A 17,318-nucleotide genomic window follows, 5' to 3' on the forward strand; every position below is an offset into this window, starting at 1 on the left:
TGATCTCTTTTAGTTAGACTTCTGTTGTTGAAGAAGACAATGTAAGCCCTGGTTTAAGGTTTCTAAGTCAGGCAGCTGTAAACTGATTTGGGGATTTGACGCAGGAGCAGGAGACAGATAAACAAGGAATATTCACTAGTGCCATAAAATGTGGAATTTGGTCAGAAAAAAAGGGTCAAAGTCTGTTATTTCTTACCTGTAATGAATAAAGACATTTATTGTAAGAATCCCAAGGACAAAGTGGGTTTATTTAGCACATGCATGGACAATAATATGGTTTCTGAATATGAAAATCTGTCATCCCAACACATCTCCAATAACATAATCTATATAGCTTAAAGCCTAGGAAAGGTATGAGTCTAAATGGAAATATTCGACTTTCATCTACATGAAAAAGATCTCTAGTCCAAATCCTCAAAAGGCCTAGATGCACTTAAAGAATTCTGATGAAGTACACCTCTGAAGATTCTTGCAGAAGTCTTCCTCTACAACAGCACAACACTTTAATAATGGAAGTTATATTAAATTTAACTAGTGTTTTTATTGCACTATAATGGAAAGAGAAGGAATGAAGTTACCAAAGTTGCATTCTTCTCCAAGTTCTCGGCCAAATTTCAGCATCGCATCTGCCAGCAAGGCTTCAGCCTGAGGGTAGCCTGGTCCTTTTTCCTGGCCTCGAATTTTCGACATAGTGTTGATCATGCTGAGTTTAGCTCTGGAAGCTGAATCAGGCAAGTGACTGAGGTTATAAACATGCAGTAATTTGAATACACACACAGGAATGCAGTATTTGCATTTATCTGAGATACCTAGGATGTATTTGAAGCCTTTTTTTTTGTTAATATCTTTTAGAGCAAAGGAACTCCTGTTCAATATCTTTATTGATGATCTGGATGAGGGGATTGAGTCAGTCATCAGTAAATTTGCAGATGACACCAAGTTGGGAGCAGATGTTGATCGGTTAGAGGGTAGGAGGGCTCTGCAGAGTAAAATTGACCGGCTGGACAGATGGGCAGAGTCCAGCTTGATGACATTAAACAAGTAAGTCCAAGTGCCAGGTGCTGCACTTGGGCCACAACAACCCCATGCAGCACTACAGGCTGGGGTCAGAGTGGCTGGAGAGCAGCCAAACAGAAAGGGACCTGGGATCTCAACACAGCAGAGAGGAGGCAGTCTAGGAGGTGCTTAGAGTGCATGGAGGACAGCTTCTTATCCCAGGTGCTGCATGAGCCTACCAGGGGTAAGGCTATGCTTGACCTCCTCTTCACCAACAGGGAAGGGCTGATGGGTGATGTGGTGGTCGGAGGCTGTTTAGGGGCCAGGGACCACGAGATAATTGAATTCTCGGTATTCGGTCAAACTAAGAGGGGCAGCAAGAAGACCTCCACTCTGGACTTCCGGAGGGCAGACTTCAGGTTACTCAAGGAACTAACTCAGAAGGTTCCTTGGGAAACAGCCCTTAAAAACAAGGGGGTCCAGGAGAGCTGGACCTGCTTCAAGGAAGAACTCTTGAAGGCGCAGGAACAGGCTGTGCCAATGTGCTGGAAGATGAGCTGCCGGGGCAGACAGCCAGCCTGGATGGGTAATGAACTTTTAATAGAACTAAGGGAAAAAAAGAGGGTGTACCATCTTTGGATGAAAGGTGAGGCAACCCATGGAATGTTTAAGGATATTGCTAGGTCTTGTAGGAAGAAAATTAGGGAGGCAAAAGCACATTTGGAGCTTAGACTGGCCTCTGCTGTGAAGGACAACAAAAAGTCCTTCTATAAATATATTAATAGCAAGAGGAAGGGCAAGGACAACCTCCACTCCTTGGTGGACATGGAGGGGAACGGTGCAGCCAAGGATGAGGAAAAGGCAGAGGTACTTAACCCCTTCTTTGCCTCAGTTTTTACTAGCAGGACAGAATGTCTTCCAGACATAGTAAATAAATTCACCATTGTCTTTAATATCCTTATCACTTCCCTTTTTCCTTCATTTGCTTTTCCTTGTCCCTTTTTCCTTCCAGCATTAGTTTTTTAACTGTTTAGTGGAGTTAGGCAATGTTGCATATATACTTCATTTATTGATTCTTCAAAATCCCATGAAACCAGCTGAGTTTTAGCACTGCAGTATTATGTTATGCAAGCACATAGATGTTTTCCGGGCTCATCTTGCCTATCAAAGGATGTGTGCTACATCCCAAACCCTTTTCTCCTTACCTAAAATGGGTGAACTTTTACAGAAAATCTGTTAAATGTTGCTGTTAAAAGAATCTTTTTTCATCAGATTTCTTCCTCCTTCCCATTGAAATGTGTCTATTTTTTATGAAAATGAGGAAGAAAACAGGAAATACTGAAAATCAGCATTTTTGGTACTCCAGGTAAATGGTAGTATAATTTTAAGGAGGATTTTAAAGAGGCTTTTTTTTTCATTTTATTGGGAAAAAAAAGTAGTTTTTCCATGCAATTCCTCTCACTATAGGGAGCCCTTCAGTAATTGGCATAAAAAAATCTAGGATCAGGTGAGAGCTGAAAATAGTCAGTTCTCTTTTCCTCTTACTCCATCTGCTATCATTGTCCTGCTGTGGAATAAATAACATGACTACATTTAAAATGCAAGAAAGTATCTCTTCCTTGTGCCTATTACAGTTTTTATTTGTCAGTCCTACTTGTACATGCCACAAGCAGGTGAAAGGATGTGTAGTTAGAGTAGAGTAGAGTAGAGTAGAGTAGAGTAGAGTAGAGTAGAGTAGAGTAGAGTAGAGTACTGCCAGGAGGGCCAATGGCATCCTGGCCTGCATCAGAACAGTATGGCCAGCAGGAGCAGGGAGGTCATTCTGCCCCTGTACACTGCACTGGTTAGGCTGCACCTCGAGTACTGTGTCCAGTTCTGGGCCCCTCAATTTAGGAAGGATGTTGACTTGCTGGAATGTGTCCAGAGAAGGGCAATGAAGGTGGTGAGGGGTTTGGAACACAAGCCCTATGAGGAGAGGCTGAGGGAGCTGGGATTGCTTAGCCTGGAGAAGAGGAAACTCAGGGGTGACCTTATTGCTCTCTACAACTACCTTAAGGGAGGTTGCAGGCAGGTGGATGTTGGTCTCTTCTCCCAGGTGGCCAGCACCAGAACAAGAGGACACAGTCTCAAGCTACACCAGGGGAGGTTTAGGCTGGAGGTTAGGAGGATGTTCTTCACAGAAAGAGTGATTTGCCATTGGAATGGGCTGCCCAGGGAGGTGGTGGAGTCACCATCATTGGAGGTGTTCAGGAGGAGACTTGATAGGGTGCTTGGTTGCATGGTTTAGTTGATTAAGTGGTGTTGGATGATAGGTTGGATGCAATGATCTTGAAGGTCTCTTCCAACCTGGTCTATCCTATCCTATCCTATCCTATCCTATCCTATCCTATCCTATCCTATCCTATCCTATCCTATCCTATCCTATCCTATCATGTCATGCTAGTATGGAAACTGCTCTGTCCTGAAGCACTACAAGCTTTCAGCCCTGAGATGCCTGAAATCATGCCCTTAACAACTTCCAGGAATTTTGCTCTCTGCCATTGTTGTAAGCCTCCTTCATGCTTCACAGTAATCATAATCTCTCAGATGTGTCAGAAAAGCAGCCAGTGAAGCACTGGAGAGCCAAAGCTTACTACTCAGTCTGTACCCTGTAGTACAACAGCAGCTTGACGTTAGTTAACAATTTTATTGCTAGCCCTATAGCGTCTGTTAATCCCTACTGCTCTTCCAGCAGTGCTTGTTAATGATCAGCAAAGAAGCTGTGGACTCCAGTAATGAACAATATTTCATCCATTGACACAGAAACTGTTCTAAATCATTGTTATTTTCTGTCCAGAAGTTCTGGAACTTCTAAGTATTATTCCTCTTTTTTTTCCTTCAGTCTACTGGCAGCATCATTCAATTATCACCCTTTTATCTGTTATCTAATGCAAAAATATCACCAACTGAGCTATAACAGCAACAGTCTCTCATCCTACCACATTAGAGTTAAAAATATTTTACATCAGCTCAAATTTGTTTCCAGTTTTTAGGAATAAAAAATCATTCACAGTGAATTGCTTTGCACAAGTGTAACTCCATTGACATCATCAGTGAAGCTGCTATTAACTTATACTAGCATCAAAACTCATATGGTCCCAGATCACTATGGAAAATTCAAATTCTTGAACTGAATGGTTTCCTTGATTGTATCACCCCTCATTGTGATGATCCTTTGACAAGACAGGGGCTTGCAGCTCTCCATCACCACAGTAACATAATGTTTCTTTCATCTTCTCAATGAAATCAATAATTTATTTCTATTTTGAAGGTTCAATTAGTCATGTCTGGTTATGGTTGTTTATCAGTCCTTTTGTACCCTCCCCTTTGCAGTAACTCTAATGAGGTTTGGAAACTGCCTGAGAACCACCTGAAGGTGTTACATCCCTTCCTGTGTCCTGGAGGAAGGTGCTTCAGAACTCTTTCTTTCTGTGATCTGCAAGGACTGCTTGGTCCTTTTCCCTCACACAGGGTGAATAACTAGTACTACAGAAGAAAGAGATGTTTTATGCAGACACCCTTGCCAGGCCTGATCATAATGCCCATTATGTGGGCTGATTGCCTGGCCCCTGCTCATCCCCATACCCAAGGAGGTGTTGGATGCCCAGGGCTGCTGCTGCCCTGGTACCCTCTGGCTGCCCTGATGCCCACTGTCTGAAGAAGTGGGATAGTCCCTGACTGCCAGGCCTTGTCCTTCCCACTCTGCTGCAGGGTCCACAGATATCTTCATCTACCAGGGAGCAAACTATGCTTACAATGATGACATTCAGATGCTTGCAAGAAAACACAGAAGGAAAACAAGCTTCTCAAAGGCAGTTTCTTTTGCCTGTGACAACCTCATGCGAAGCCTATACACATCTCTGCCTTCTACTTCATGGAAATGTTACCAGTTATGTGTTATTTATAATTGCACCAACAAGGACAACATCTGTCAGACTATAGATTGGTAAGACACAGTATTTTCAAAAAGTGCTGCAAGTACCTTGAAATTACATTACCTGGATTGGGCTGAAGATACTCTATTGTCTTTGCCATTATTTCCATAACTGCCCTGCTGGTAACATCCACTTTCTAAAGGACAAACAGTTCAACAAAAAGAAACACAAAAATATGTCAGACAAAAGGAAGTGATTCTTTCTTTTTTTGGTTCTTATGAATTATTTTAATTTTTTTTAGAATTTTATTTCTGTGTCCCTGAGCAGAGCCTTGGTGATAATGGTGATAATACCTGGAAAATTTACCAAGGCTTGAGTTCACCATTTCAGTTTACAGTAGGTCCATGCTCAAGTGAGGCTATTAGTACAGAGTACTCAGTAACTCAGGATGTGTTAGGTATTTGGTATGATTCACAGTACCATGCTGATACTCCCAGAAGAACTCACAAACGGGGAAACATTTTCATAAAGTGGTCACTGAAAACTGTTTGAAGAACTTGCCGTCTTTTATTCCCTAATAACTGATAAAATGAGAGGAAAGCAGATGTCAGTACAAATAAACTACCAATGATAAAGTGGGCTATCTACATCTTTCAGAACAGGGTCTGTTAAACTGGGATAAGGAAGACAATGTAACACTCAGCTTCCAATTTCAGGAAGCTTGTCAGCAGAGATGCACTGACCAGTCATTTTCCCTGACTGAATATAAGAATAATTACTTTATATGCAGGAATTTAGCATACTTAGAACTGAAGAGTATTACTTTCTTCTACTGTAATAGAAAATCTTGCTTTCTTAAGAAGCACACTCTACCAGTTTCCTAAGCAGCATACAGCAAAGTATGCATCTACTATCCTTCTCAGAATCAGGCCTCAAAGAATAAAGTGCTGCTTTGGCAAATTTGTGAATCTTTGCAGCTTGTCCTGTACTCTGCATTTACGAAGACACATTGCACTTTTCTGCAGGGTAGCTTGTGTCCCACAGAGTGAACTCCTTTACCACAATGGCAAGCTCCTAGTTTTTAAAAAAAGAATACCTGAGATAGGTCAGTTGCAGCATGCTGTGACTGACGTCTTTTCTGTTTCCTATTGCCACTGCCATCTGCTAGGTCTTGCTCTATACTTTACACAAAGAAGCAGAAGAGGTCTGCCAGCCCTGGGTAAGTGGCTGAATTGCATGGTAGGGAGCCCAGAAATGGCTAGAAGGCTGCAGAGGAGAGTGGTAGTGAGGAAACGGAATGCCAGGGATAGACAGAAGGAGTGTGTCCACAGCCTTCAGAAAAGCTGGCAAGGGACACAGGACCAAGCAGGGATCATGAAGGTAACTGATGAGTTTGCTCCAATGTCTCTTCTGCAGTCAGCGGTCTCATCCCCTGGGCTGCCAGCCCATGCTACCCATAAGCACCATGTGGGAATCACCATGAGCTGCTGCAGTGTCCTATTTTGAACTCCAAACCTTGGATCAGTTTTCGGAATCTTTGGTAACATGTTCCAGTTTAATTGCCATTCATGAGGGAGCTGGGCAGGAGGAGAGACAACTTTGCAACACTTTCACTGTAAGAGGATAAACCCTTCTTTATTTTCCATCCAAGTTTTTTTTATGGCATCCTGGCCTGCATCAGGAACAGTGTGGCCAGCAGGAGCAGGGAGGTCATTCTGCCCCTGTACACCGCACTGGTTAGGCCACATCTCGAGTACTGTGTCCAGTTCTGGGCCCCTCAGTTTAAGAAGGATGTTGACTTGCTGGAACGAGTCCAGAGAAGGGCGACAAGGTTGGTGAGGGGCTTGGAGCACAAGCCCTATGAGGAGAGACTGAGGGAGCTGGGGTTGCTTAGCCTGGAGAAGAGGAGACTCAGGGGTGGCCTTATTGCTCTCTACAACTACCTGAAGGGAGGTTGTAGACAGACGGATGTTGGTCTCTTCTCCCAGGCAGACAGTACCAGAACAAGAGGACACAGTCTCAGGCTGCGCCAGGGGAGGTTTAGGTTGGACGTTAGGAAGAAGTTCTATACAGAGAGAGTGATTGCCCATTGGAATGGGCTGCCTGGGGAGGTGGTGGAGTCGCCGTCAGTGGAGGTGTTCAGGAGGAGACTTGATAGGTGCTTGGTACCATGGCTCAGTTTTTAGGTGGGTTGGATTGGTTGATGGGTTGGACACAATGATCTTGAAGGTCCCTTCCAACCTGGTTTGTTCTATTCTGTTCTATTCTATATAAATATACAGACAAGTAGCTTCTCTTTCTTTTGACTGGAGTTATATATCACATACATGCCTTACAAATCAACTACCATTAGCTTCTGTTACAAGACTTCATAGTACCTTTCAAAGTTGAAGCCAGAAAAAACCCTGCCCCTACTGATCTTTCCAAGTGAAATACGGTCAGGGGGCTGGAACACCACTTTACACTGAGGGAACTGGGGTTGTTCAGCCTGGAGAGAAGACCTTCTAGTACCTGAAGGGGGCCTACAAGAAAGATGGAGAGAGACTCTTTACAAAGGCCTGTAGTGACAGGATGAGGGACAATGGCTTTAAACTAGAGAAGAGTATATTTAGATTGGATGCTAGGAACAAGTTCTTTACCATGAGGGTAGGTGGTACACTGGAACAGGTTGCTCAGGGAGGTAGTTGAGGCTCCATCCTTGGAGATACTCAAGGTCAGGCTTGACAGGGCTTTGGGTATCATGGTATCATAGTATCAGTCAGGGTTGGAAGGGACCACAAGGATCATCTAGTTCCAAGCCCCCTGCCATGGGCAGGGACACCCCACATTAGATCAGGCTGGCCAGAGCCTTGTCCAGCCTGGTCTTAAACACCTCCAGGGATGGTGCCCCAACCACCTCCCTGGACAACCCAGTCCAGGGCTTTACCACTCTCATGGTGAAGAACTTCCTCCTCACATCCAGCCTGAATCTTCCCGCCTCCATCTTCATTCCATTCCCCCTAGTCCTATCACTACCTGACATCCTGAGAAGTCCCTCCCCACCCTTCTTGTAGGCCCCCTTCAGATACTGGGAGGCCACAATTAGGTCACCTCAGAGCCTCCTCTTCTCCAGACTGAACAGCCCCAACTCCTTCAGTCTGTCCTCATAGGAGAGATGCTCCAGCCCTCTGATCCATCATATAGATGGATTATCTTTTTCAGATATCCCATATAATGGTTTACTGAAACTAATTTCTAGCTGACATAACCCATAACCTCTAAATTAAATATCTGCATTATAAAGAGTACCATATATTATGTATGTCTGGTTGTAAAACAAAAATAAATAAGGAATGCAAAGCTCAGTCCTGATGAATAGAAGTCATTCAAGTGATTCAGAGATAAAAGCTTTGAAATACCTGTCCTAGAAAGGAAAAATTAATGGCAATAATGAATATATGCATCTGTATTTAGACTTACCCTTTCCATTTCTTTGAAGTCATCATCTAGCTTCGTTCCTTCTGCACCTCCCACTTTTTCACTCACTTTCTGCAGTTAAAAAAAGAACAACAGATTCAGTAACAACTGAAAAACACAGGCACTGTGCTTCCCTGTTTCCCTTTTTTTTTTTTTTCTGTAAGTTGGTACAACAGGCAGATAAATAATTTTTTCTGAAAAACTTATTGCAGGCACACTTTCTTTTATAAAGAAATTACTGCTCAAGCCTCAGAGACTCTTCTATTGGTGCCAGAAGTACATACTATTTGGTTTGGCTCAGCTGTATTTTGTAGCTGGGTGTTGATAATACAGCAGTGTTTTGGCTACTGCTGAGGGAGCACTCAGACTGTGCTTTTCCAACATCTCCCCTCCCCAAGAGTGCACTGAGGGGTGGGAAAGATCTTGGGAGGGGACACAGCTGGGCCAGCTGACCCAAACTGTCCAAAGTGGTATTTTATGCCATAAGATGTCAGCTCAGATATATATACTAAGTGAAAGAACAAAGTATGGGGGGGTATTTGTCCATGGCATTTGTCCTTCAAAGCAACCGCTACTAATGTTAGAGCGCTGCTTCCCGGGAATGACCGAAGATCATCTGATGATGGGAAGTAGCGAATAACATCTCTCTTTGCTTTTGCTTCTGTGCACGGGCTTTGCTCTTTGCTTGTGCTTAGCATCATTAAATTGCTTCTAACTTATTACCAACCTTCTGTTACATTTTCCCCTTTCCAAGAGGGGAGTGATAGAGCAACTTTGTGGGCCTTTGGCCTGCAGCCAGGGCCAAACCACCTCAACTATCTATCATGTCTTTTCAAGATCACACCTCTATTTCTCTGTTGAATGAATGTCTGCATCTTGGAACTTAACAATCAATTAAGCTACACTAACATATCTGTATTCAACAGACAGAAATACCCCTGGTTATGCATGCTGATGAAAAAAGAGGTGACTTCATAGAATGAACTGGGGAACTAAAACCTGGCACAAAAAAAATTTCCCATCAGAGCTGAAAAATGGTCCCACTCACCTTGTCCAGTGTGCATCAATGCAACACCAAGTGTGATAATCAGGCCTAAGCACAGAGAAAGAAGAAACTCCCAAGACCTGACTTGAGCCACCCAGAAGTCAATACCCAACCACACATGAAACAGAAACATACTGATTCAAGCCACAGTCAGACCTTCACCATTAAAAATGAAGTTTATAATAAAAGTGAATAGCTATAAACCCCTCTACATTCATACCACACAAGAGCTTAAAGTCCATGTGAGTTTATATATATAACAACCATCTGACAGATCTGTTAGAAATAATTAAAGGGATCTTTGGTGCCATGGTTTTAGAAAATACTATGTTCCCCCCTCCACCCCCCTATTTTTTTCTTGGTAAAATACTCAGTTTGAAATCTTCAGTGCTGTTCCATTTTCCTGATTCAGTGGAACACACTGAAGTGAATTTTCCTTCACTGTCAGTAAAAGTGACAGTAACAAATGTGAATGGTAACTGCTATGCAGCACCATTAAATAAAACAAAAATATGTATTTTAGCAATTGCATTATCAGTCAGAAGTGCTTCATTGGTGTGATTCCACAACCAAGGTGCTGCACCTGGGGAATAACCCAGTACAAGTCAGGGGTAGATTTGCTGAAAGCAGCTCTGTGGGAAAAGACCTGGGAGTCCTGTCTGACAATGGGATGACCATGAATCAGCAATGTGCCCTTGCAGTCAAGAAGGTCAATGGCATCCTGGGATGCATTGAGAAGAGTGGGGCAAGCAGGTCAAGAGAGGTTATGCTACCCCTATTCTAACCTGGTGAGGCCTCACTGACAGTACTGTGACCAGTTTTGGGCTGCCCATTTCAAGAAGGACAGGGAACTGCCTGAGAGGGTACAAAGATGATTAGGGGACTAGAACACCTCTGTTACGAAGAAAGGCTGAAGGACTTAAGGCTTCTTCACCTAGAGAAAAGAAGATTGAAGGGAGATCTTATCAATGCTTATAAATACCTAAAAGGTTGGTATTAGGAGAACAATGCCTTTTTTTTTTTCAGCAGTGCCCAGTAACAGGACAAGGGATAATGAGCACAAACTTGGAACACAGGAAGTTCCATTTAAATGTGAGAAAGAACTTCTTAATTTTGAGTTTGGTGGTGTATTGGAACAGGCAGCCCAGCAGCACAGGAGATGTGGTGGAGTCTCCATCTTTGGAGTCATTCAAAACCCACCTGGACGCCATCCTGTGCAACCTGCTCTAGGTGAACCTGCTCTGGCAAGGGTGTTGAACTAGGTATTTCCAGAAGTCTCTTCCAACCCCTATGATTTTGTGATTCTGTAACACCATTTAGTTTAATTTAGTTTACCTATGTGCCTCTGAATAATCTTTGGACTGTTCTTACTAAATGTAAATATTGATTTCAGCAAGTGACTCCTCCACTACACAAAGAGAAACAAAAAAACCAACCCAAACTGTACTGTTTTCCTCTTGGTTTCAACCACTGTGTTAACTATTTTATACTTCCTTTTAGCAGAAAGAGGAGGAAGACCCACAGTCACTAACTCATATCTGATTAATAGAATTCAGACATTTGATTAATTTTAAATTCACTCCAGTTCACTCCAACAAAATTGCAAGTGTAGCATGGCCAAGCTCTTATTCATGCAGGCTATAATTATCTGTGCAATAGGAAATGGCTATCAGCTCTGTTTGTGTTCTCCTTGCAAATTAGTGTACTATGAAACATCCTGAAAAAAACAGAACTTACTTATCCCTTCTTTCCTATGCAGAAGAGATGTGCAAATAGATGCAGACACTCTCTTGTCATTTGTCTAAATACAGATGAGTTTGTGCGGTCCATATTACTGAACTTGTGCCTTACAGAGATAAATTCACTGCCAGAAAATAGCACAGATTTCAAACTCAGTGCTGTTAGGAACAGGATGAATTCTGCAATGGACAAGGGACAAATTCAGCACCCTAAAAGGTGCTATTCATTTGCAGCTACTGTGAAAAATAGTTGGGAAAAAAAGGAGCAAAAAAGGCCAGAAGCTTTCTTTGCCAATCCATGAATGCATCTTCTTCAAATGGACGTCCTACTACAAATGACAGGGCAGAAGCTTTCTATTGCAATGATTTCAGGCCCTTGAAAACATCACTACACAAATATATGCTAGTACTTGAATATTCAAAACATATTGTGAATACCTGAAGTTCAACTTTAAGGATACAAAGTACCCAAAGGTTACTTAATGTTCCAGCCCATATTAGCTGCAGCTTTACTGTTCCTCACTTGAGGATACTTTTCATAGTTGATGCAGATTGGCAAAGACATGGCTTAGCATCCCCACCAATACCCTGTTTGAAGCAGAGGAAGGACCTAGTGGAGTGAGTCCACAGGAGGGCCACAAAAATGATCATAGGACTGGAACACCTCTTTTATGAAGAATGGCTGAGAGAGTTAGGGTTATTCAGCCTGAAGAAGACTTCAGAGAGACTTCACTGCAGCTTTTCAGTACTTAAAGAGGGGTTGTAACAAGACAGGGACAATGTTTTAGCTGACCGTATTCCAACAGGACAAGGGGTAACGGTTTTAAACTAAAGGAGGGTAGATTTACACTAATATAAGGAAGACATTTTTTAACATGAGGGTGATGAAACACTGAAGGGGTGCATGCCCCAACTCTGGAAATGATCAAGGTCAGTTTGGATGGCGCTCTGAGCAACCTGATCTAGTTAAAGATGTCCCTCCTCACTGAAGTATATTAAGGCCCCTTTGCAGGGCTACAGTCTAAAGTAGACAGGTGAGAGCAGTGGGCCCAAGAAAGGCAGTCTAGTAATTTGCAAGAAAGCCCACATCTATGTCATCACTGTATTCACTACTCTTAGAGATATTTTTCAGCACATTTATATCCATCCTTCAGATCAACCGCATTTCATTAAGGCTGCTGCTCTAGCGTTCTCTGATTGTCAGAGTTGTTTATCACAGGTCATGAAGCTATGCCAGCTTACATCAGCTGAGGATCTGCTGTCGTGCTAAAGATTCAGAACAAGTCAGAAACATTGCCAGATAACAGCTACAGCTAGCCCGAAAACAAACACTCTTTATTTTGCCATGTCATTTGAGTTCCAGTTTCAGCATTTTGGTTCTTGCTTTGCAACAAGAATGAAAATTAGGCCCTCTAAGTTGTCTTCAGAAACAACAAAAATTTTCTTCCTATTCCAGGGGAAGAATTAAAATACCAGTATATTTCCATGAAAAATAACAGAGTCAACATAAAAACTGTTTTGTTTCTTTGGGGTTTTTTTGAGGTTGGTAGGGAGGAATGTCATGGAAACATTCTTGTGCCTCAAAAATATACAGACCTTTTCTACACTTAACAGTGTCACGGTTTACAGTTGAGATCATATTTTCAGTCATAATTTATATGACTGAAACCAAATTTTATTTGCCTTGGAGCAAATTCCCATTTTATAAAGATTGCATTTCCACTCAGGCAGAGTATTACCATCTGCTGGTCTGAACAGCTTCACCAGGAACAACCAAAGGGTTAAATTCTACATGACAGGAATTCTACACTTAGAGATTAAAGTAAACTTTTTCCCCCCCCGGCAGATAAATTAAAAAGGCAGGTTTTTGGTGAATGCAGACAGGATCTGCAATATAAGCCATAGTGACAGGAGTGTGATTTGGTAGATTTCATGTGAACAACAAAGCTTACTAAGTCTTATTTATGGATTAATCCATTTCATTTTTCATGTAGTTTTGCAATTAACCTTCTTTTGGCAGCTTGTGCCAAAAATTCCATTTGCCTTCTACACTGATGACCACTTTTACAATATCCCATGCAGCAGTCCTCTAACTAATCATGATATGAATCTGATGCTATCACTTCTCTCTACTCATATTAGTGTGAATCCAATGTGCATTAGAGAGCAATTTCATAACAATTCCATTCTTCAGTAGTCCAAACGCTGCATTTACTATGGTGCCTTCTGAACAATTCATAATTCAAACAACTACTATGAGAAAGCTTTGTACAAGTATGATAGGCCACTATTCAAACTTGAGAATGCAGAAAGATCTGTATTGAACTGCAACAGTTGTCATCTGAACCTGCAGCACTATTAATTTCATTAAATACTAGTTTGAGAGCATGTACAAAAGGCATCTTTGCTCCTACACAGGAGGTGTTCAGTAGGGGATTGGACGTGGCACTTGGTGCCATGGTTCAGTCATGAGGTCTGTGGTGACAGGTTGGACTCGATGATCTTTGAGATCTCTTCCAACCTTGGTGATTCTGTGATTCTGCAACACTCTGCCTTTCCTATGATGTAAATCCAATGGCCTGTTTCCAAAGCAGATACATCACAGTAAGACTGAAAAAAATTAAGAGCTGCTTTACGGAACACATTCAGAGCTCCAAATACAGAACACACCAACATTTTCACTTAAGCACAAAGCAAACACTGATCTATCGTTACTGCCACCCCAAGCTAGTTTTCCCACTCAGACATTTAGAGATTGTCCTTCCACGTTTCTCATTTATCATGTACTTTTCACCAGCATAACTTCTATGTTCTTTCTCTAAGGGGAAGCTACTGATACAGTCCTATCCAACTGCCACAGAATGGATGGGGTGGTAAGAACAAACATTGTATTGATATGAAAGCTAAAGAAAACTAATGAATGGAGCTTACAAATACATGATGGAGAAAGGCAATGCTCTCTGTATTTCATGCTTGTTAAATTCAAGCCACCATTTTAATTACTCACACCTGAATGCTTATTGTCAACCAGTTCCTCAGATTTCTGTAATTCTTTCACACAGTTTTTGAATTTTGCCTGTAAGGGTTTGTGTCCTCGAAGTTTGTGTTCTAGAAGCACAATGACAGGAATATCTGCATGTTTGTTAAGACTTTTGAAACAGGCTGTAAATGCTGTGATGCTTTGTTAGCTTTACAAACACAAGGACAAAATAGCTGACTTGCAAAAGAAAGCACTGCGAAGTACATATCTGAATGGGAGTACATCTGTAATTTTAACAGGAATAAGTCTGAGTATACATGGCTAAGGTTTGCCAATGTTGCAGGATTTTCAGAAGCAGAACACATTTGAGAAAGAACATTTATGAAAAGCAGTCTCTAATCAGTAATTGTTTTGGTGTGTTCTGTTTTTTTTAAATTCTGTCACTTCACCTGCTAGAGTAAGACAAAATTTCCATTTGTAAGCTGATTTTTCTGTCTGTTTGATCCTGCACAGTTTGGCATTTATGGTACTAGCATTTATTACTAAAGAAAATATATGACATCAACAATTCAAATTTATGATCATGGCCCTGGTGCTCTGCAGATAATGAAGCATACTTCTTTGCACCAAATCATCAAAGTAAACAAGAGAGAAGATTTGCCACTGATTTAAGATAAATTAGAATAGAGACTAATAGAAAAACCCACCTCAAAGGCGTATGTAAATTAGCTGTATTTTAGACTTCTCCTTCTACAGTTGACATCAGAATATAAAAGAAAATACAGATTTTTTTTCCCAGAACTGTCTGGATATGCCTAGCTTCAGAAATACTAAGAGGCTGTAGAAAATAGTATTTTTGGTCCACAGTATCTTAACCTGTACTAGAAAGGAAATTAACATCTGCTTTCAGCTGAGGTAGAGCGATTTTGCTCAAGCTTGTCTGGAACAGCCATGACAATAAGAAAAAACCCTCATTCACAAGCCAAACGATCCAACATAATTAGTTTTGGAAAGCTTCAAGAAACTCAACAGATGTGGTAAATCTCAATAGAAGCCAGAAATGTCTGATTAACTGTACACTTAGATTGCACACATTTGTTCGAGAAACTGAGAACTCACACTTTCATTAAATACAAAAGATTTCATAAGACAAAAGACCTAATCACCCTCTCCCTTGCATTTACAACTCTCTGAATTTTTATTCTAAATTTAATTTGTAAATACATTGTGCAAAATAGGGATTTTCAATGTGATGTGTAGAACAAGCCTTTTAAACAATACAAAAACAGAATCCCAACTTCACATGCATTTAAGATACAATAATGTCTATTTACATTTCACTAATAAATTCCTCTTCTGCTGCTGCAACAGCTCTAAGAGCAGTTCACAATTACAGCTGGAGCTTATCAGCAGAAGAAACTTCCCTTGTAGAACTGAGGAGCACAGTGACTCTGGTGATATCACACAAGCCACAGAGGCTCATGAAGAGTATGAAAAGGCAAAAGGGAAAGAAGAGATCCAAGAATCTCCAGGGAACTTGCATTGTTTATCTTCTCAGACTCTGCCATTGAAGGTTTACTTTCTCCTTGGCAAAATTAATACGCTTGCCTACCACATGGGAAAATTGTGAGCAACGATTTACATCTTCAACTGCACTCAGAAGTGTTCTTGTAGTTATAGCAAGCATCTGCCAAACAAGCCTGGGATTATCTTTTCCTTTATCCTTCTGTCACTCATCAGACACTTTTAACAGGAAACAATATATTTCACCCCCTGATAGCACTGCAGTGACTTTCTTCCTCCTAGAAATCTTTGCTTGCTGGGCTGTTCCAGCACACCACCACACCAGCTACAGGCTGGGTAGGTTTATTCTTCCTTAAAAGTTCTCTTGACTCTGCTATTGGATGCATAATTTCAACAGTAAAGTGCACTACTTAATGAGCGGGAAGAGAGTAGTATTTTGGAAACTCAAGAATAAAAGGGGAGGCTATAAACAGACTCTAAAAAGCTTGCCTTCATCTGCCACAAAGCATCTTCTAAGTAACTTTTACACATGGACAATTGCTGGGCCCTGCTAGTCCTCACTGCTGAGTAGTAAGGCCCATAGCCCTCTTAAAAACCTCCACCAGCTGTCTGAAGGCAGGTCAGAAAGCAAGAGAAATTTGCTATAGGTGTGACATATTTAAGACACAGGAATTGGAAATGCTAAAGTTTTTTGAGTCTTGAAGGAAACTCTTCATGGTGTAGGATCTCCAGTAACACCAGTGACAGTCTGGAGCAGAATCAAACATCTCAGTGGAATTATTTCTCCGCAAGAAAGATGAAAAGCAATTAAGATGCAAACCTACAGCATTGTTGCAGTTTAAGAGATATGCATTGTGAAATGGTCCTGTGTTCTTACTTTAGAATCAATTCTTACGTTTGGAATGGGTTCCTAATTCGCCTATTTTTTTTTTTAAGCAAAATCTGTCAAAGGGAAGAGCGTCTGCATCAATCCTTCCTTTGACCAGTCTGATCTAGCATTTTGCCTTCTGAGTCACACTGGTCCACACTGCAGAATCCGTGCAACTGCAGCATCAAGAGGAGTTATTCACATTCAGTGCTAGCTCACAGCGTGGAAGTATGCTGCAAGCTTCTGCACTGACAGGAGCTACTGCAGAGCCTCTGCTGCAATGTTGCTGCATTACATTGGAGGTAATGCTGCTGATAAGTGAAATAAAGCAGGGTGAGATAAGGCAAAAAGCTGCTGAGGATGTGGTGGTGTAGCAGTGACCTGGGCTGATGAGGTTAAGTACTACTCTAGGGCAAACAAAAATATAAATCAATATAATGTGTTCTAGTGACAGAGGTGTATGCTGACAGCTGAGACACTGCAGTGCATTCACAACAACCAGAAGAATCCATTTCGAATAAACTTATTACTGAAGTTATGTGTATTTACCGAACACACACTTTACAGGGTCACTTCTCTGCAAAGCTCAAGTTCAGCCAGAAAGCCCCAGCACCACTGCAGCCTCAGAAGCTAACAAAGAGAACCTAGCAAAAGTTCAAAAGCTACCAGACAGCTGAGTACAGTCAGAACATTTTGTGCTTTTTCATCACTCTGAGACACCAGTAGGGGAAACAGAAATAAATTGGCATTAAAAAGGTCCCTGTATTAGCCAGGGACCTGGCTAATCTCTGCCTTT

General features: G+C 41.6%; 1 protein-coding gene across 1 annotated transcript in view; it reads right to left on the bottom strand.

Moving 5' to 3' along the window:
• Positions 1 to 17,318, bottom strand: part of SH3GL2 (SH3 domain containing GRB2 like 2, endophilin A1) — a 103,735-nt gene that overhangs the window by 11,665 nt on the left and 74,752 nt on the right. The window contains exons 2-4 of the mRNA XM_009903788.2: positions 8,370 to 8,438; positions 5,034 to 5,106; positions 579 to 722 (exon numbers count right to left, since the gene is read on the bottom strand). Of these exons, the coding sequence (XP_009902090.2) occupies positions 579 to 722; positions 5,034 to 5,106; positions 8,370 to 8,438 (286 nt within the window). The remainder of the gene's footprint in view (positions 1 to 578; positions 723 to 5,033; positions 5,107 to 8,369; positions 8,439 to 17,318) is intronic.

The sequence above is a fragment of the Dryobates pubescens genome, chromosome Z, assembly GCF_014839835.1.
Source record: "Dryobates pubescens isolate bDryPub1 chromosome Z, bDryPub1.pri, whole genome shotgun sequence".
NCBI classification, from domain to species: domain Eukaryota; kingdom Metazoa; phylum Chordata; class Aves; order Piciformes; family Picidae; genus Dryobates; species Dryobates pubescens.